At 32.7% G+C, this 23,184-nt stretch overlaps 1 protein-coding gene across 1 annotated transcript in view; it reads left to right on the forward strand.

Moving 5' to 3' along the window:
- The window catches only part of LOC140438760 (uncharacterized), a 274,926-nt gene extending 260,776 nt beyond the window's left edge, over window positions 1-14,150 (forward strand). Inside the window, exons 12-13 of the mRNA XM_072528408.1 lie at window positions 6,277-6,359; window positions 12,324-14,150. Of these exons, the coding sequence (XP_072384509.1) occupies window positions 6,277-6,359; window positions 12,324-12,507 (267 nt within the window). The 3' untranslated portion in view covers window positions 12,508-14,150. The remainder of the gene's footprint in view (window positions 1-6,276; window positions 6,360-12,323) is intronic.
- The last annotated feature ends 9,034 nt before the right edge of the window (window positions 14,151-23,184 follow it).

Here is a 23,184-nt window from a genome sequence, read left to right on the forward strand (position 1 = left end):
AATTACCTGAAATATATTGTTAAAGATCCTCAAGCCCAAAATGACAAATGCCGATATGGATGCCAAGCCCAAGAAACCATCCAACATCTTACCGGCGGCTGCCAGGTATTTGTCGGTACTGATTATAAAGAACGCCATGACTCAGTAGGAAAGATTAACCACCAAGAACTAGCTGACAAACTGGGACTTCTCCAAACCGACCATCTTCCTTATTATCAATACGTCCCTGATAGAATGCTTGAAAATGACAACTACAAGCTATACTGGGACCGCACTGTGCTTACAGACCAACCAGTAGCCCATAATAGACCCGATCTCATACTAGTTAATAAAATTACTAGGCAAACAACACTTATTGATGTGGCGATACCCAACACCAATAATTTACGTGTTAAATACAACGAAAAGATCGCCAAGTACAGAGATCTAGAAATACAAATCAGGAGACAATGGAGAATGGAAAGTACCCAGACGATACCCATTATTCTTTCTACCACTGGAGTCATCCCGAAGAGCCTCCTAGAAAACATAAAAAAGCTGGGTCTAAACGAACATCTATATAAGATTATGCAGAAAGCTGTGTTACTTTCGACGTCCAGATGCGTACGAAAATTTTTGGGAGATACACCGACATACCAAGTCACCTAGGACTCGATAACATGGAAAGAGTCCCACCAGAGCTCAATCCTTTTGATACCGTAGGTATCTGGGATGAGTGAATTTTCCCCTTAGAGGGAGTGTGAGCCGTATGGCTAAATCTGGATAATAATAATAATAAGATGTACCTATAACTTCTTACGTGCTTACGAGCACACACTCTTTTTTTGAAAACAATTAAATACATAACGAAACAGAAAGAATTTTAATAAAACAAATAATATAAAAAGAATAATGAACATGAATAATACAAAATAATCCAAAACTTAGTATAACTAAAAAATGTTCAGGTATGTAACAGATGTTCAAATTGCTTGCCATCTTGTGCAATACAACAAGCGATTCTATCTTCGAATGATTTACTTACATTATTTAACATAGCAGAAGTTATTGAATCAAACGCGTTTGTAATTCTTAATTTCATGTCATCTCTAGTAGTAATAGGTGTAGCATATACAATATTTTTAATATAACCCCACTTAAAAAAGTCCATCTTGGTTAGTCCTGGTGACCTAGGGGGCCAATTATATAAACCACCTCTACCTATCCATCTGTTTGTAAATTTTCTGTTGAGGTAGTTCCGAACATTACGTGAGAAATGAGCAGGAGCTCCGTCCGACTGGAGCCACATTTTTGTTCGTAGACTAAGTGGAAGGTTCTCAAGCAGTGTCCAAAAATCTTGTTTTAAAAAATTTAGGAAATTTGTCCCATTGAGATGTCCCTCAAAAAAATACGGGCCGATAACGTACTCGCCCATAATGCCGCCCCAAACATTAACACTCCATCGGTTTTGGCGATCAACAGTACGAAATAAATGTTTATTTTCTGTGTCATAATAATAAAAATTATGTCTATTTACTAGACCATTATTATGAAAAGTCGATTCGTCTGTAAATAATACATTTCTAAAAAAATCAGGATCTTCTCCAACTTTATCTAGAGTCCATAAACAAAAATTTAAACGGTTACCATAATCTTGTTTTGTCAAATGCTGGTGAAGTTGAATGTGATACGGATGAAAGTGGTTGGTCTTAAGTATTCTAGACTAAGTGGAAGGTTCTCAAGCAGTGTCCAAAAATCTTGTTTTAAAAAATTTAGGAAATTTGTCCCATTGAGATGTCCCTCAAAAAAATACGGGCCGATAACGTACTCGCCCATAATGCCGCCCCAAACATTAACACTCCATCGGTTTTGGCGATCAACAGTACGAAATAAATGTTTATTTTCTGTGTCATAATAATAAAAATTATGTCTATTTACTAGACCATTATTATGAAAAGTCGATTCGTCTGTAAATAATACATTTCTAAAAAAATCAGGATCTTCTCCAACTTTATCTAAAGTCCATAAACAAAAATTTAAACGGTTACCATAATCTTGTTTTGTCAAATGCTGGTGAAGTTGAATGTGATACGGATGAAAGTGGTTGGTCTTAAGTATTCTACATACACTAGTTTGACTAATTTCTAATTCACCCGAAATTTTTCTTGTACTATTATTTGAGTTGTCCGTAACAGAAAGCAGGACATTAAGTTCGTTAACGTTGTCACCAATAACTGGTTTATTTTTGTTTACCTTTTCGTATGCAACATTACCAGTAGCACGGAATCTATTAAGCAATCTCTTAAAAACTTCCTTGTGTGGGTGTCTTCTATCAGGATACTTTTGAGCATAAACTTTAGAAGCTAAGAGACAATTTTCCAAACATTCTCCAATGCAAAGTACCATGTCAACTCTTTCATGAATAGCGTAATTCTTTATTTTTAGGAACAATGAAAGTTAAATACTACACACGAATGTTCATATTTTGACAATTACCAGACCGTAATGTCAGAAAATGACAATGTCATACAATGACATTAACTAACTATATCTTTTGTTTTAAGATCAATATACCGATGAAGAGTTTAAATAATTGTAAATTACGCAAAAACTATGAGACTTAAGTATAGGACATCTTTATACCGTTCAAAAGAGGAAACTTTTTTTAGTATTACGTGTTTGGGACTTTTCATTTTGTATAATATAGGATTTTAGGTCAGTCTTGCAACAGTGTGTACTTAGTTGCAACCTGTAAGACTAATGGACTCGCCCAAGTGGCAATGTACAAGGGGAGTAAGGTTGTAGAGCATAACATAGCATTGTAAATTTGTTTGGTTAAATAAAAAGTTGGAAACATCAGTTGGGATATTAATTTTGGAAAAAAGAAAACCTACGTTAAGAAAAGTTAAAGTTCTTAGCATAATCATTGCGATTAATTAATATCCATGGTGTTCCATTTAAAATAAGCCTCATATTAGATATTTAATAATCCAAAATTGAAACTAAGTTTTTAACACCCTGTAAATAAATGTTTAATAATCAATAATGGAATAAATTTAACCATTACCCAACTATTTCGCTGTAAGAGAAAATTTGTTATAATTACTTAAATAAGTCGAGAATGAGTCTTCTTTAAAAAGTTTTTTTTTGCTTATAATGTAGTAAGTTGTGGTTTATTTTGTATTATTTGTTTTATTAAAATTCTTTCTGATTCGTTGTGCATCAGCAAGTAAAAGTATATAGTATACACATTTGTTTACAACTACATTGGTTTCATTTATAACAAATAAGTCAAAATGATGGGTTTAAAAATCGAGAGTAACAACTATAAATATTTTGAAATCAAAAAGAAAATTTTAAATTACGCAAAATCTATCACTCCTAGTTATAGGACATCCATATATCATTCGAAAGTGGAAAATTTTTTTAATATAATAATTTATTAATATACAGGGTGTTCCATTTAAAATAAGCCTTATATTACACATTGAATAATCCAATAATGAAACTACAAATTTTGAACACCCTGTAAGTAAATGTTTAATATTTAATCATGAATTACATTTAACCAATATCCAACTATTTAGAGGTATAACCAATTTTATTAGAATTTCTTAAATAAGTAAGGAATGAGTCTTCGTTTAAAGCTTTACATTTTTAGAATATTCCACATAACTCAGAACACTCTGTACATAGGTATAGGGAAGGAAGTCTTATGAAACTATACCTAATTTTTTGCTAACAATTAGAAAATGTAATAAAATATAGGGTGTCCCATAAGAAAAAATATAACTTTGATACGCCGCACTTTATTGGAACGCCCTGTATATTTTAGAATAATTTTAAAATATAGCCGTTATCAACCTACATACTATACATTTAAAAATTTTTCAAAATCTTTTACCGTTTTGCTGTAATCTTCCGTCCCGTTAGTGGTGACTCACCCTGTATATATATATATATATATATATATATATATATATATATATATATATATATATATATATATATATATATATATATATATATATATATATATATATATATATATATATATATATATTGTAGCATTTCTATTTTCTTTTGTATGTATTAAAAGGTAGAAGAATATTTTCAATGTATTCGTATTTTCTATCGTACATGTTAAAACATCGAAATACTTTTTCAATCCTTTTGTATCGTTGGAATTGATAATATAAACATTTCTGGTCTGTATATTAATTTTTAATTGCCTTCCTTTGGCATTTCTTTGATCGTGAAGCCGCTTTAGGATATATTGCTCGTCAAATAAACAGAATTTTTTCCGTTTACGTTTGATTTATATCGAGTTGGTAGAATGATGTCACTCGGCAATAGACCATGATACGATTCAGGTCATTGTGAGTCCGGATTTTCTTTTCTAAATTCGTAATGGTTTTTCGTTATTGGTTTTTTGTTATTGGAAATTAGTTAGTGCAATTAAATGTGTAGTTTAAAAGTCAAGTTGGAGTTAAGATCTTGATGGGTGTGTATTCTTCAAAAAACCAGCAGATTTTGTTTTGAGGAAAGGTGAATTCAATCAAATGCAAATGTGGCAGTTTTGCTGAATTAATCATCGATTTGTTACATGTGTTGTATTGTGTCCTAAACGGAAGATTTGTGAGCAGTATTACAACGATATAAGGGGTCCACATGTTTTCGAGGAGTATTTGAAAAGTCAAGCTTTGAAGATTGCAACAAGATAATCCAGTGCCCAAGTTCAACAGAGAATCGTCTATTTGTTTTTCCTGGTCATTTCAGTCCAAATTGCAACTTGTGAGACGCATTTGTGTTATTTTGCAGTGCTTTGAATCCAGTTCCAACCCCAAAAACTTTTACAGGAAATACAACAGTACGTGATATCAGGTACTTTTTTTTGTTAAAATTTTTCAAAGTAAAATTAGACATTTTTCATTAATAATTGCTTTCATGACGAGTTGAAAAGTTGTAATAAATAAAATTATATCTTTTATGTATAGGCTAATTGTCATATTTTAAATGCAAATATTTTCACAATTTAAAGTTAAAAGTTTTAATATTTAATCCTGACATATGACAGTTAGCATTATTTTCTTCGGACATTTGGTGCATAACACATAAATTTTGAAAGACATGGATGATTTCAATTAAGCAATAATTTATATTCTTATAGTGTCCCCAGCGTCTAGAGTTTATTGTAATTTGATAGCACCATTGTAAGTTGTTTTTGCATTTTGTTATTATTATTTGTATTTGTAAGTTTGTATGGTGAAATAATAATAAATATGTAATGTTTCTCCCTAAACCAAGTATAGCATTATTTAAAAAGAATCTAACAGTTTTTATATTTTTTAGGAAAGAAAAGCCTTTCTTTTATCCAGCAGGAAGATTCTTGTAAACGGCGTCCAAATTTAAATAGTTTAGGAACCTTCTTGTGTTGTGTTGCCCAGGAAATCTATGTAAGTACTTTTTGATTTCTCTTTTTGTAGTTACACCTTTCCAGTCCCCCTTTTTTATTCAATAACTGAGGCTTTCATTTTTCTTTGGTTTGAGTTTCAACAACATGTAAACTTTTTTGAATTTTATTAAAATCTATAACAAGGTTATTAACTAAGCGGTTTTATGTAATTCTTAAATATTTTTTTTGTTTATTTGAATCATCTCTAGTTTCACCACGTGTTTATTAAAATTACACGTATAATTAAAATGATAAATAAATAATAAAATTACTTTATTCAATTTTAAAAATATTATTTAAAATTTAGATTTAAAATTTTAATTTTTCGAAATTATAATTTCGAAACTCTATCTGGGTAAAAGTTTAGACTTGGTAAAATTATATGAGTTATTTATTATCTATTTTATCGAATAATAGATTAAAATATATTAAAACTTACTATTCTAGCATGTCTATCAGCCTTCCGGCTATCATCGGAACCTGGTCGATAAGAACCTGTTGTTGTTTAGGGATTCTTCGTAAATTAAATATTGTATGTATTCAATTCTTCGCCTTTGGACGATATATATTATTAATTGAAACATTGATTATATTTTTCTAATTTTAACTCTTAAGGGGAAGAAAGTCTAAAAGTTGACAAGCACTAATTTATAAATAAGTGTATGTTTCATTCACACTCCCATAAAATCAACACGAACCACTTAGACAAGTGTGTATTTTAGGAAAGCCATTATCGTTCTAACATAGACATTTCTGTGTATACTACAGCTTTAATTGCCTTACATTAGTTTTTTGTGACTAATTTACTTTTCGACGTTGTTTAATAATATTTTTCCTTGTAGGGAAACAAAAAACGTAACACTAACAAACCTAACAAAGGACAAAAACCGCAGGGCGTCGCTTTAACTGTCAAAACTGATGGAGGGTATGTACACTTTTGCAGTAGATTAAAAAAAAATAGTAGTGTACTTCTAGTAGCAATAGCAATGTACATGATTGGTAATATTAGTTGCATTAACCTTAGCTGCTGGCAAGATAATTAAAGACTCATTATTTTTTAAAGATCTTCCAGCTTTTAGCTCCTCTTTGCCTATGCATTGTTTAATTTTATTAACGTCTTAACGATTGGTGTACGTTTTTGAATTTGACTTGTAAAGGACTATTCATATACACCAGCATATAGCTTGTTCATCACGTAATGTGACAGATACAACACAGGCAGAAGTTTTCACACCAAATTACAACTCATTACGTGGGAAAACTAGAAATTTAAATGCAATCGTATATACCTGCTAAGGGCATATTTAAAAACGTTTCCGTCGAATAAATAGTTATGGTACCAATTTTACATTAATAAGGAAAGAAATTTGATTGTTTGGAAGTAAAGCAAAAAAAGGAAAGCGTTTCAATGAATTTAAAAAGAAAAAAGAAGAATTATACGTGCTAGTAAGAGTTCATCATCATCATTGGTGCTACAGCCCTATAAAAGAGCCTCGACCTTCCCAAGTCTATTACGCCAGCCAGTTCTATCCATCAACTGTTGCCAGTTTGCTGCGCCTATTTGTCTACCATCCTCATCTACACCATCCCTCCATCTGAGTTTTGGTCTACCCCTACTTCTACTTCCCACAGGTTGTGACATAAGAATTCTTCTAGGAGGGTTGTTCTGCTGTGATCTTGCCAGATGTCCTGCCCATCTTAGTCTTCCTATTTTTATTAAGGATACTACGTCTTTACCACCAAATATATGTTTATATCTGTGATATATCTCGTAGTTGTACCTCCTTCTCCAAATACCATTTTCACAGATGCCACCAAATATTATTCTCAAGATCCTTCGTTCAAATATAAGCAGGAGATTTTCATCTGCCTTGGAAATGGTCCATGTCTCCGACCCATATGTCAACACTGGTTGTATAAGGGTTTTGTAAATGGTTATTTTTGTTTTTTGGCTTAAGTTTCTGCTTCTCATATGTCTACTCAGTCCAAAATAGCATTTGTTTACTAGGATTATTCTTCGCTTGATTTCTTCCGTCATGACGTTCTCCTTGGTGATCAGGGCACCTAAGTATGTGAATTATAGCACTAACTGAAACAAAAAAAAAAGGAACTGGCACTGATATGGTAGGAAATTATGTACATATATTCACTGGAGTCCCGAAAGATAAAAGAGCCGCTAGGGGAGTATCAATACTAATAAAGAAAAAACTTAAGAATAATATCACAGACTGGGAAACAATTGATGAGAATATCCTAAGAGTAAATATAGACATATATGGGCACAAGATTACCATGATAGCCGCTTATGCCCCCTCTGATGATGCAACAATCAACGTGAAAGAAGATTTCTTTCAAAAAATCGAGGATATACTTAACAACATAGGAAAAAACAGAGAAATAATTATGCTTGGGGACTTCAATAGTAGAACGGGATATCAGAAAAACAGTAGAGTAGTAGGACCTTTTGGAGAAATGGCAACTAATGATAATGGCGGTGGACTTATACACTTATGTGAGAGCTATGAGTTAAAAATTAGCAATGGATTCTACAAACATAAGGACATACATATGTAGATATACCTGGATTCAACAAACACGCAATCTAAAATCAGTCATCGATTATATTATTAGTAAACAAAAATCTGTATTGCAGTGGAATGATGTAAGAGTTCTCCGAGGAATAACATGTGGATCCGATCACTACTTAGTAAGAGCGAAAATTTTGTTCCCACTTAAGATAATACACGGAGACCAAAACCTAGAAGACAAGCAAGACTTGCAGACAGTAGATACTCCGAAGTACAACTTCAATAGTTTTATAAATGATAGTACTAAACAGCTATACCAACGACGACTGGATGAAAAACTACGAGAAATAGAGAGACAAACATTTTCAGATATTTACGAGAATATTATTGCTAGTTTACACCAGGCCTCTAAGGGGACACTCGGGACACAGCAAAACAAAATTAGTAACAAAATATGGTGGAACGAAGAAATCGAATATATGGTAAAACAGAAAAAAAGAACAGCATCTAAAATGGCTAAATACAAAAAATACTGAAGACCATCAAGCTTACAAAGAAGCCGATAGACAACTACGAAAAATGATAAAACAAGAAAAGAATAAAACATGGGATCAGAAATGTCAAGAAATCAATACATACATCGGAGGGAAGCAATGTACAGAGGTATGGAATTTTATACAATCAGTAAAAAATACAGGAAAAGACAAAGCACACATACACACCATAAAACCAAGACAATGGAAAGATCACTATGAAAACTTGCTGACAGAGACAAGACAAGAATACCTAGCGAACTCCCCAACACAGTCAGTACATATACAAGGAGAGGAAGCGAGGGTAGACATCGAAACAGTAAGGAAGGCTGTAATGACCCTAAAGAATGGTAAATCCGCTGGACCTGAGGGAATCTATGCTGAAATGCTTAAGAATGGAACTCATAAACTATTTGAAATATTAACTTATGTGATCAATCAGTGTCTAAATGGACACCCAGTACCAGAACAATGAAGAACGGCATACATGTCCTCAATACACAAAAAGGGGGACAAAAGGAATTGTAATAATTATAGAGGCATATCGGTAACCAGCACCCTGAGCAGAGTGTATGGACGAATTTTGAGAAATATGATCGAGGAAGAATATAAGCACAATGCAGAGGAAGAACAAAGCGGGTTCCGTGCAGGAAGATCGTGCATCGATAACGTATTTTGTCTTAAACAAATAATAGAAAAAAGATCGGCTAAGAATCTAGAAACTCATATTACTTTTGTAGACCTGCAAAAAGCATATGACAACATCCCCTTAACAAAACTGTGGACAACGTTGAAAAGATCTAACATCAACCACACATTGATAAATGCTGTACAAGAACTATATAGAGACTCTAAGGCACAGATAAAAACAGGAAAATATCTAACGGAAGAATTCCTGGTTACAAAAGGCTTGAGACAGGGATGCTGTATCTCACCAACCTTATTCAAGATATATGTTGCAGCGGCATTGGAAAGATGGAAAAAAAAGGTACATAGGATGGGTATAGAGCTTAGCAATGAATGTATATATACACTCTAGTTTGCTGATGACCAGGTAGTGCTAGCGACCGACAGGGAAGACATGCAGTACATGCTAAGAAAACTGATAGAAGAATATAACGACTGGGGAATGAATGTCAATACAACAAAAACCAAATATCTTTGTATTGGAAACGAGTCAGATAACATAGACCTCGAAAACGGACAACATATTTCCTGCTGTCAGAGCTATGACTACTTGGGTGTTGCCTTTGACAATACAGGAACTGATACACGGGAAATAGAAAAACGAATCACTCAAGCAAAGAAAGTCTTAGGATGTCTCAATGGTATACTGTGGAGTAAAGAGATAACGAAAGGAAGGAAATTTAATATATATGAGACCATGATTAAAACTACTCTTCTTTATGGCGCTGAAACATGGAGAATTAGTGAAAAGAACAAAAAGCGAATAGAAGCAGTAGAGATGGATGCAATGAGAAGATCTTTAGGTATTTCCAGACGAGACCGAATCAGAAATGATGTAATAAAACAACGTATGGGAATAGAAGGAAACATAACTCAAGATATAGAGAAGAAACAATTAAGGTGGTATGGGCATGTTCAACGGATGCCAGCATCAAGACTCCCCAAAAAAGTAATAGAATGACAACCGATAGGTCGACGGAAAAGAGGAAGACCCAGATTAGAATGGCAACACGGCGTAAACAAGTCCATGAGCGAAAGAAATTTAACAACAAACGACTGCGAAGATAGGAAGAGATGGTGTTTAGGTATCGGACAACGTCGAAAGACGTTCTAAACCGATGTATATATATATATATATATATATATATATATATATATATATATATATATATATATATATATATATATATTGTATGCTGTATTAAGGAGGGTTATTCCCCTATAGTTTCTACATTCTAATTCATCGCCCTTTTTGTGTAGCGGGCAAACGATCCCAATACACCACTCTTCTGGGATTTGTTCCACATTCCAGGCTCTCAGTATGATTTTATATATATGATTAGTCAGTCAGCTAGTAAGAGTTAGTAGACGATAAAGACAAGTTTTTTTCAAATACTTCAGAATATCACTCAAATCATATAGAACTGAATATTCTGGAACTAATTCAGTTAATTTTCTGTTTTTCATCACTTCAATGGAAATTGTACAATAAAAAATGTTAACTGATGCCACGGACACGCGCGAGCACAGATCAAATATTGATTCGGGCAATGCTGGTCATTTTTTTGTCATTTAGAGAGTATTTACCTTCCTATGTATATTGTGATTATCGTACTTTAACTGTAGAATCTCAATTTCTGCCATTGCTTCTTTTTCTTTCACTTCTCTCATTTTCCTTCTTATTGTTATATAGATCTCATCTGTGTGGTTGATATTCTGTTCTTCGTTCGATTCGTCTCTAATCACAGTCACTTGCTCATTTAACGTGACCCTCATTTTCGTATTAAGGTCTTTCAGGATATGTATATCGTATGGTTGTGGTTTCCTTTTCTGTTGGCTTTTGAGTTTGACTGGAAATATTCCCACCAGTGGAACGTGTTCCATCTCCAAGTCTGCTCTAGGAAAAGTATTTCACACACGTGAAGCTGTTTCGGAACCTTATATTTACTAAAATGTAATCTATTTGATTTCTAATGATTCTACCGGGTCTGTCTTAAGGGAATTTCCATGTATACAGCTTTCGAGGTGGTAATTGTAGCAATATGTTGGTGATAATTAATTCTGTCGTTTCTAACTTTAAGCTGCGTCTTATTTTCAGCTCCAAGCTTGGCATTAACATCTCTCATAGTGATGAGAACTTCCTGTTTTGGAATTTTCTGTATGACACTGTTAGTTTTCTGATAAAACTCAATTGCTTCTTCCTCCTCTTTGTTTGCAGTGGGAGCATAAACTTAATCATGTTTATATTGACAGAGTTGGCTTGTACTTGTAGTAAAATCAGTCTCTGATATTGGTGTAAAGTTAGTAACGCATTTGACAACCTTGGGTGTTACGACTACTCCGACTCTATATTCATGTGATCACTTTTTCCCGAATAGTAGACGGGTACTGGTTATCTCTAAGATCTGGCTATTTTATTTCTGATCTTCTAATAAAGGGGTACTGGTTAAACAACATCAGATATGCAGATAGATCATAGTATTTGCGTACAACCTAGGTGACCTACAAGTCCTACAAGAAATTGAAACGTCAATAAAATTATTTTAACCTTCAATTGTGGCTTATTCCCAATAAAATAGTAATTACTTTAAAATGCCACAAGAAAATAGCTTCAGAACTTGTTTATGGTGTTGAATCGTGGACGTTGAACGATGATATATGCAGAAGATGAAAAGCATTTGAGATGTAGCTATATCAGAGAATGCATAAGATCTCATGCACTGACTGATTCACAAATGAGGAGGTTCTCAGAAGGATGAAGAAGAACTGAGAGGTATTGATCACCAGCAAATCTCGAAAGCTGCAGTACTTAGGACACATTATGCTGAATGAATCCAGGTATGCTCTTCTGCAGACCACCTGGCAAGGAAAAATATTTGGAAAGCGATCTTCAGAAAGAAGAACATCCTGGTTAAAGAACCTCAGAACCTGATTCAACACAACATCTGTGCCGCTTTTCCGCGCTTTTTCAAATAATATAGATATTTCAATGATGATGGTCAATGTTTGTCACATATAGCCACACCAAGAAGACGATAGATAGATAGTTTATTATTATAGTAATAATAATACAAAAGTACTTTACAAGTCAAATATATAATATACCGAAAATAAATAATATATCAATATTTTGTTTTACAGAGACGTGCCAGTAACTGATGTCGTTATCGACGAAGGTGGCAATACCTGTACCGGAGAGAAAAAGAAAAATAACACCAACACCTGTGCCGAAGAGAAAAAGAAAAACAGCACCAACACGAATGATCATAAAGGACAGGATGATGTACCATGTAAAGCTGAAGCTGTTGCCACTGCATCCAATTAAAACTCCATCTTTCTCTTCCCCTTTTATTTTGCTTTTCTAGTGCACTATAAAATGCAAGTGCAATTATTTTTTTAGTTTTTAGGTGTAGTTATAAATAAACTGTTCCTGAATTAACGATCGTCGGGATAAACAATCTACTTTATCTACAAGCTTTAAAGAACAGTGTCGCGTTTATATTCGCATTAGTTCGACAACGATATTCTATAGAGCAGCGTTGAAGTCGTTTAGTCGATCTAGTTGGGAACAAAAAAGTAACTCAATATTGTGTTGTTCGGAAGCTATTTATCTGTGACTTTTGAATTTGTTACTTTTCTTGGTAGAAAAGACCGCTTTAGCAACATATAGGAAATATCATTTACTAATGAACTAAAATTATAAAGATAGGGGGGGAGAGAGAGAGAGCGAGAGAGCGCGTGAGAAAGATCGCGAGAGAGAGAGAGCGAGAGAGGGCGAGAGAGAGAGGGCGAGAGAGAGAGGGTGAGAGAGAGAGAGGGCGAGAGAGAGCGGGCGAGAGAGAGCGGGCGAGAGGTAGCGAGAGACAGAGAGAGCGAGAGAGAGAGAGAGCGAGAGAGAGAGAGAGAGAGAGCTTTTTAATATTTCTAAATCCGTCTAAACTCCATCCAACCACCTAATTTCGGTCGGTCTCTATTTCTTCTTCCTACAGGTGTTCATATGGTTAGCTTTCTAGCAATCGTATTGTCTGGTAATATTTTGCGAAGTATTTTACGCTCAAATATTTCCAAAAGTCTTTCATCCTTCTCCATTAGATTCCATCCTTCTGTTCCATATGTGAGGACCGGTCCCAGCAATGTTTTTTATATAATAACTTTAATTCTTTGGATGTTTCTTGAGCGGAATTTTATGTTTTTTGCTAGTAGTTACTATCGAGTTAAGGTATGTGAAGCTGTCCTCACGTCCATATACTGAGCGTTGATTATTCCAATTTCCTGTATTATTTCTTCTAAATACATATTAGGATCCAACCCTGTTTTCTTGTTTGGATACAGCTCTTCTGATTATCAAAATATCTTATTTGACATTAAATTTGATATCTCGACGTGAAATGCGATTCTTCCCATGACATATGACTTTTAGCTTGAAATGTATCATTTGGCGCGAAATTTGACATTTCATGGGAAATGTGCGATTTTGATAATCCGAAAGCAGAAAACATTGAGAATGAAAGGGAATATGTGACGAGACTTTTGATCGTAAATAATTGTGATGTTTGACATGCTGTAAAATATCATTTTTTTTATTTTTGCGTATTTGTGACTAATCATTACTTTCATATTTTAAACATAGATTAGTGTTAAGAATAAATATAAAAATTAGCTACGTTATAACTTAAACTTTCACTACCGACCTTTGAATATAAAACCTTTATGTAAGCTTGTGTAAGTTTGGTCTTATTTTCCATGAAAAGTTGCAGCATTCTGTATACTTTGAGCTGATAAAATAGCGGAAATAACCATAAACGATTAAATAAAAAACTGAATTGTTTTTATAAAAAATGATTTGTGATTACTTTGAGTTTCGAACTAATTTTTGTTAATACTTTTATATGTAATTTTAATTGTGGGCAAAATATTTCAATTAATTTAAACAAAAGTATGTTTTAATTAAAAACATGTATAGTCGAAGTTGTACCATTTTTTATCCAAACTTGATTTACTTTTTTGTTAATTAATGGGTTAACAGTTCAAGACAAGATGTTTACAGGGTCAGAATAAAAGTATTTAGAAGGTGTCAATGCTGCTCGAGTTGTGTTCAATGAGGACTGATTGTTTCGAGAGCCTTGTCTATTTTTCTATGTTTGTTACGACTGTTATAATTATATATTGACTGAAGAGGGCGCTATGAGCGCCACTGTGATCATATTTATGGTATTTATGTACGTTAGAGACATATGTTGATAAGAATCGATGACTTGCTTGTCGACATGATGGGCGGCGATAATGGTAATGATGGTTTAAGAATGATGGTTCTCTATATAATATATACACACAACATAATTTTTCGGAATCGCTCGAAAATTATTAGTCATTTTGTAATAATATACTATGAAATTGAAATCCATCTTTATTTACATTTTCAGCTTTAATCATATCCATTAATAGTTAGAAGTTATAGTGAATATATAATATATGAACCTAAAACATGCAACTAACTTTTAAAATACCTATTCAAATAATTGGAAACTCATGTTTCGTTAATACGGATGAAGTGTTTTAATTTCAAATCGATATATGCGTATGTATATGGTGGTTACTTATTGTTTTTGACACATTGATGACTATAAACTTTGTAATGATACATATTTTTCTATCTTATACGCCGTCTGTCAGGAATTATTTCTCACTGAACTTTCATCTGCGACTGCAGAAAATATTATCAAAAGTTATGTGGTAACGTCGGAACACATTGTCGGATCTTCCGCTCACCTTGCCGATTCCAATTTGATAATGTTTGTCTCAGGTACAGAAGAAATGTCAGAAATTTCAAATCACTACTTATAACCTCAAAAATCAATGTATCATAAAATACCTGACATGCGAGCGTATAATAACGATTTTGACGCGCTAAATTTATAATTTGACTATAATGAGCATTATATTTGTAATCAAGGGCTTTTATTAGTTCTAACTTTGCCATTGGACGTCCCAAATTCATCGATATGGTACTTGCAAAACAATATTTGTTCGCACTGTAATTTGTGGACGACACTGAAGCCAAGATACATCAAACCCCAGTTATGATGAGATTTCGCTGCGCAGGTTTAATTATCACATTTTAACTGCATTCGAAGTGAATCGTGGCGATGAAACAGTTGCAGGTGCATGTGTACTGAATAGGGATCATTTTAAGCTTTGCAGATAATTTGTACAAAGATCGTTATCCTAAAAAAGAAATTAGCACTCAGTAACTCATCAAATTTTTATGAAAGTTACTATATGGAACATACTACGGAAGTTATTATATATTTTTCCATTCTTTTCAAATATTTAATTTTAATCTCCATTCGTTCAGTGCTCTCTATGTTACGTATATATTCGTATAAACTTTACACATTGAAGTTTTTACATTCAGTAATATTAATAATAATAACAATACTAATATTAAAATACATGCTGTCACGTCCAGCGCCGGCTCCAGGCGTGCCCTGGTGATCCCCAGGCAGCGACCCTAAACATAAATCATTCACCATTTTCATGGTTTTGCATTTTATACCTACTGCCAGGTGTCAGTTTTTGTTCCACGGCAAGTATCCCTGCTACCTTCTGGGTATCGGTGCTACGAATACCCAGAAAGTATCCGCCATTCGCAGGAGGCCGCGCCTGATAGAAGAGCTGACAAAAAGTCCCACAGGATATTAAAATAAAAACATAGAATATATGAAATTAAAATTATTAAGCTAATGGCGAAGGTTGCAGCCTTGAAACTCTTGTCTTGGTAGTTTGTTGGTGATTTCTTATAGGCTGTGCTTATAAACTTGGTGTATGCATGCCGGTGAATCTTATTTTAGATTATGATTCAGATATTCTTGACAAGAAATGAACTTGATCGTTACTTTACTTTTATTGTTTTGTACAATGTTCTTGTAGTGTCGGTATAGGGAGCCTAGACCCACTGTCATACACCTGAATGACATGGCGGCGTTGCCAGAATACAAATTTAGTCCGGTGTACTACAAAATTAAAGTATACTGACCTCCCCCGTTTGAAGGGACTTTAAAATAAATATACAAATATTAATAGAAAAAAATACAAAATATTAATACAAAGGAAAAAATGGAATTGTCTGAATTTAACAGTAGGACAAATTCTTAATTCACTGTGTCTTGGACAAAGGACACAAATGTCTCACAGAACGGATTACAGTTTTTGGCACTGTTCTTATTTCTGCCACTCGCGAGATTTCATCCTTTCCATGGAATAAACGTAGAATTCATTCCATTGGCCACTTGTCTCGAGGTTCTTGATCATTCTTAATCGAGTGTAGTGTACCAACAGCAAGCGGAGTAGCCTGGATTTTTCATTTATATCTAAAGCGTAGCTGTATATGAATATATTCTTTTGTGAATCTTATCCAAAATTGCTGATATAATTGTTGAATTGATTGTAGTCTAAACAGCTTGGTTGGCGGAACTTCTGATACGTCTAGTTCAGGAAGCATTGTAATTGGACGGCCAATTAGAAAATGTGATGGAGTAATGGATTTTTAGGTCATTCTGTTCATTGTTCGCTTTAAAAAATGTTTTGTTCTTCTTACTGCTACTTCCCATAGTCCACCAAAGTTGGGTGAATATGGGGGTATAAAATGCCAATGAATATTGTCGTTTGAAGCATGTTGAGTAATCACATTTTCATTTTGTAACAAAAATTTTCCAAATTCTTTTAATTCATTTCTAGCTCCAACAAATGTGCTACCATTATCTGAATACTGAAGCTACTCCTCGTCGAGAAGTAAATCGTTTGAGACAAGATAAAATCATTCTGTTAGACTGGATATCAATTCTAAGTGAATTGCTTTTGTGCTAAAACAAACAAAAACACAAATGTATTATTTTAAAATTTTTGATCCTCGTAGGAAAATCGTTTTCCTCGAAAAAATCTTCATAGTCCGGCATAATTAATGCCTGTGAATTGAAAAGGCAAGGAGGGTTTAATTCTATTATCTGGTAAACTGGACACTGGATATGTAGCAAAAGATGGATTACGTTTAAAACAATTTGTACAATTTTAAGTTATTTGCCTAAACTCATCAAGACCGATAACTAATTAAGCGATGATCAGTGGGCCTTAAACAGTGGCTTTAAAATTTAATAATTCCAATCACTTGAAAAGTATATGATTTAATTTTCTATATTTTATGTCAAGTAAGAATGTTTAATTTTATTCTATTAAAGGCAAATTAACTGAAATTAATATTTACATATACTTTATTACACATTACAATAAAATTTATTTTATTAATCACATTTTAAATATAGTACCTAATCATTCTGTGTAATATACTATATGCTAATAGTTCATTGAAAAGTTGCATTTTTAAGAGAACGCAATTTTATTTTTTGATGTGTGGGAGTGGTTTAGTTTAAGCTTAACTTCATTTTTGTATTGTCGCCACCTTTGTCCCCCGCCGTCATTTTGGAAAAAGGAGGGTAAAGTGTTTTCGCGCTGTAACTTGTAAATTAGCAACCAGTTTTGTAAAAATTGTTTTTACATATTTACAACTTTATTTGTATTACTTTATTCGTAAAATTGAAAATAAAAATGTTATAAACAAAAATAACGAAAAATTTTTGAACAAATTTTCTTTTGGGGCTTAGAATTTTTTTCTGATTATTTTACAGTAAAATGGCATCAGATCTATATCATAAAGACTTTCATAGAATAATAATTTTCACTACAAATTTGTTTAATTTCATTAATTTCTTTTTATTTTACAGCGCTCAGAACTTGGTCGGGTTCTTGAGTACTCGCCCTTCTGAAATAAGGGGTGCCATCTTCCTATGTTCTTATTAATTTATTATCGCCCATTTCTCCAAGCACAAATTGTTTTCTCTTTTGAGTCACCTAATAGTATCGAAGATGATTTTAATGGAATGAATTGAAATCACTTTCACAATGTAGTTCTTCTGTTGACATTTTAATAGAATTATCTAATTCATTGAGTTCCTAAAACTGTTTTAATTGATCTGGTATAACATTTTTTGATAAATTGCAAATATAATGATTAATTGAATTATTTATAGTACCAGAAACGATCCAATCTTTGGTTTTTATTTTGCCTTGTGGTTGTTACGTGGAAGTCGTGACTTCAGTCTTTTATTGGGTTTGTGGTTGTGTTTAGTGTTTAGATCTGCTTCTATGCTGGTTTCGGCGTATTTTACATCTTCTTCTTGGGCTCGCAGCATTCGGCATGCATGAGATGGTAGTCGGTACATCTGATGTATAAATATTAAAAAGAAGGGGAGACATAACTGAGTCGTGTGGTAGGCCGTTTGGCAGGTTCCTGAAATTACTAGATTTTCCATTGTGTTTGGAAAAGTCTTTCACTTAACTAGGAAAGCACCTACTGTTTTAAGTTTCTTTTGAAATCCATTCTCAATAAAAGTTGTTAGGGAGAGGACTTGATCGCCATAACTTATTCCTGGTATGAATCTAGCTTGTTCTTGAGGAATATTTGGCTTTGCAAAGTGAAATAGTCTCGTCTGAATTATTCTCTCAAATATCTTATAGAAGATGCATAATCTAGAAGATGCATTGGTCTATAGCTCTCAGATAGTACATGATCTTTCCCAGGTTTTAATATTGCGATGATCTCACTTTGTTTGAAGGATTTTGGAAACTTCTACTTAGGTAGGTCATCACTGGTAGGTTTTGTTCTTTGACTAGTTTTGATAAGTTGACTATGCGTTTGACTATGTCTTTTGCTTTTGGGATTGTAGAATTTACTGTGGGGTTTTTTAGGCCAGCATCTAGTTTCCTAAGCAGGTTTCCTAAGGTTTCAAGCGGTGCAGCTACTTTGTGTGAAATTGAGATTTTCTAAAGTTTTCCTCCATCTTGTTCTCGCGGAATTTAGGGTTTCTAAAAGTTGTTTACTAACGTCAGGATTTCCGGATTTATTGATGTAACACTGATATTAAAACTTTTGCAGTTATACCACTGAATTAATGTGCAACTTCCAATCTTATCGCTGATATGAGGAGTTCAATGACTCGAGGCGAAAATACCTTATTTCGCGGACCTCATCATAATTGGAGTTAGCTGTATGTGGAAATATAACTTTAGGTCGTACATCCGTAAAGGGTTTGAGGGTTACGAGAATCCACTTAATATTTATATATATTTTATTTAAAAGATTGTTGCATTGTTTTGTACAGAATATTTAGTTTCAAGCTAAAAATTGTAACTGAATTTGACATTTCAAAAAGTAAATACAGTTTAAAATGTGATATTACTACTGAAAATTCTTAGAAAATTGACGTAGAATATGTCAACACAAAAATGCAGGTCAGATATATAAGTGCGCACCAGATTGTGCATACTCGACCGAAAACCTTTTTCATTAGATCGATGAATAAAGGGATTAAGATTTAATGAAGACGTAATTGTATAAAGTTCAGATTATGTTGTTCATAGAAAACAATATAGCTTTAAATAAACTGTTTTAAAAGAAGTGTAACCTAATGTGCAAGTATTAACCATTTAGATAAAATCTTAAATGAATCGTAAGAGATTATTTTAAACAATATAAATTGCTTATCAAAGATATAAACAAAAAATTTAATATTGTTCTGCATGGGGTGGATTTATCGGTTCGAAACAGCATCACCCGTATTAAAGTTTTCATTTTCATAACATTGTTAATGCTGTTGCTTAATTTCCTATATTGATCTTCAAATATTTCTACTACTCAACTTAAAAATCAAATAAAATTTTTTTTAATAACTTCCGTTCATTCCTGTTCATTCAAAAATTGTAGCATTATTTTGGTTGGTATTGACTGTTGTTTTCACTGGGAAACAGTTATATAATTTTTTGCATAACTTATATATATATATATATATATATATATATATATATATATATATATATATATATATATATATATATATATATATATAGACAGAGCGATGGAGAGACAAATGTTGGGTATATCACTTAAAGATAGAAAACTTAACCAGTGGATCAGAACCAGAACAAAGACAGTAGACGCGATAGAACAAGCAGCAAAACTGAAATGGAAATGGGCTGGACACAATGAACGTCTCCAAGACGGACGATGGAACAATGCCATCGGAAAGTGGCGTCTATACAATGCAAAGAGATCAAGAGGCAGACCACGGATGAGGTGGAAAGATAACATGAGGAAACAAGGAGGTCCCACATGGTAGAGAACAGCTCAAGATAGGGAAAGATGGAGAGAACTGGGGGAGACCTACATCCAACAATGGAAGGATAGAGAATAGGTTCAATAAAAATATATATATATATATATATATATATATATATATATATATAAATATATATGAAAGTAAAAGATTGCATTTCATTTCAATCGGAACTCCACCATTGCTCTACACGTGTTTCGAGTTATTCAACTCATCATCAGGAACACTTGTGGAAGTTCAACTGAAATGAAATGCAGTCTAGTATTTGGTTATTATAACCAAAATAACAGCCAAGTACGCTAGCAGCGACATCTATACGAAGTAACTGCATTTCATTTCAGTTGAACTTCCACAAGTGTTCCTGATGATGAGTTGAATAACTCGAAACACGTGTAGAGCAATGGTTGAGTTCCGATTGAAATGAAATGCAATCTTTTACTTTCATTTAAACGTCTTTCTCTACGTAAAGAGCGAAAAAGATAGTAATTTCAAAGGTGAATCGTAGATGCATGTTGAAGTAAAAAGATACTTCTAGCGTCGTTAAAAGTCTCTAGTAAGAGGCTTTGAATTTGCGGTTCACCTAATTTACTATCAGAGAGAGGTCTCTGGACTTCTTGTTACTTCGTATAGATGTCGCTGCTAGCGTACTTGGCGGTTATTTTGGTTATAATAACCAAATACTAGACTGCATTTCATTTCAGTTGAACATCCACAAGTGTTCCTGATGATGAGTTGAATAACTCAAAACACGTGTAGAGCAATGGTGGAGTTCAGATTGAATCTTTTACTTTCATTTAAACGTCTTTCTCTACGTAAAGAGCGAAAAAGATAGTAATTTTCAAAGGTGAATCGTAGATGCATGTTGAAGTAAAAAGATACTTCTAGCGTCGTTAAAAGTCTCTAGTAAGAGGCTTTGAATTTGCTGTTCACCTAATTTACTATCAGAGAGAGGTCTCTGGACTTCTTGTTACTTCGTATATGTATATATATATATATTTGGATGGGTTGAACTCAATATATACTCAAGCTTTCAATTGTGTTACAATTATTTTCAAGAGCAAAAATAATACAAAATATCTTATAAAGTGGAACTAATAATTTAAAAAAAAGTATTAACTCACCAAATTAAATTAGGTTAGTTAATAAAATGGAATGAGATTTCACAACATACTAATATTGACTTATTACATTTCAAAACAATTATCAACTTTGTTTTTGATTCTAATATTTTTATATTTAATGGTGTCTTTTATAAACAAATTTTTGCTGGCCTAAATAGTTTACTACCTTATATACCATCATTAACACCTAAATTAATACACATAATAAAGGTTATCGACAATATAAAAATATCAACAAAAAACATCAAAACTATTTCATCTTTATATTCTAAAACTAAATATATCCTATAGATAAATTAGGTTAAACAAATGTAGTGTATAGCATTAGTTGTACTCAGTGTGAAGCTGTGTATGTTGATGAGACCGAGGGACATCTATCAAATCGTATTATTTCCCACAAGAGTGATTGTAAAATAAAAAAAAACGATCTTGTGCTTTGGCAGAGCATGTAATCGACCAAGAAAATTTTAATATTGGCAATATAATTGTCAAAAATGAATTAAAATACAAACTGTAAGTTGGCATTCATTACAATGAGGGCTATTTGTAATTTTATTGTTTGCTATTCTAATTTATTTATAATTTATCAAAATTCAATTGGTTTTTGTTTCAATAATTTTTTCAAAATTAAATTTCTAAAAGAATTTGAAAAAGAAAGAAACATTTATTAGACGTATATTTTTTTACAATAGTGTTTTTAAAGTATGTTTAGCAGCAAAATTTTATTAACTAACCTAATTTAATTTGGTGAGCTACTACTTTTTTTTGCAATTATTAGTTCTACTTTATAAGATATTTTGTATTATCTTAGCTCTTGAAAATAATTGTAAACATAATCGAAAGCTTGAGTATAAAGAATAGTTATCTAGAGGTAATGGATTTTGACAAGAGCTATGAGTCATGCCGATGCAGTACACAAGTTTACCTAATATTTACAAGATCATAGCTTTTGTCAAAATCCATTACCTATAATAACCCCTTTTTATTGACTCCAACCCATCCAAACATATTTATATTATATTTTTTTCAAACGAGTCAACAAATACTTCTTTTTCTTACCCATATATATATATATATATATATATATATATATATATATATATATGCTTTCTGTAGTTTTCCAGGTTTGACTCCGCGTTAAATAATTTTGGTTTTGATAAAAAATATTATTTTGAAGTTTTGGCAAGGTCGCACTTGCCATTGTCAAGTCAGATAGTACCAAAATTATTCAACGCTGAGTCAAACCCGGAAAACTACAGAAAGCACATATTAACCCCCCGCGGAAATTCCAAGTGTAATATATATATATATATATATATATATATATATATATATATATATATATATATATATATATATATATATATATATATATATATATATATATATATATATAAATTAAGGAACACTCGAAGAGTGGTGGGTTTTTCGGTCAAAGTGGAGAAATAAAAGACAAAGAAGGTGGCTACTTCATCTATTTATTGAAGACGTTTCGCTTTCTTCTCAGAAAGCATCAGTTCATCTAAAAAGAACAATATGAAAAACCAAACATCCATAGAAAAGTTATTACATGTGTGTTACCTTAAACGGGGGAAAATGGTGATCTTAACCACTTTTTTGCTTTCATTTTTTGGTTTTTACTGACAAGTTGTCACC

Source organism: Diabrotica undecimpunctata, chromosome 4 (assembly GCF_040954645.1).
Source record: "Diabrotica undecimpunctata isolate CICGRU chromosome 4, icDiaUnde3, whole genome shotgun sequence".
Taxonomy (NCBI): domain Eukaryota; kingdom Metazoa; phylum Arthropoda; class Insecta; order Coleoptera; family Chrysomelidae; genus Diabrotica; species Diabrotica undecimpunctata.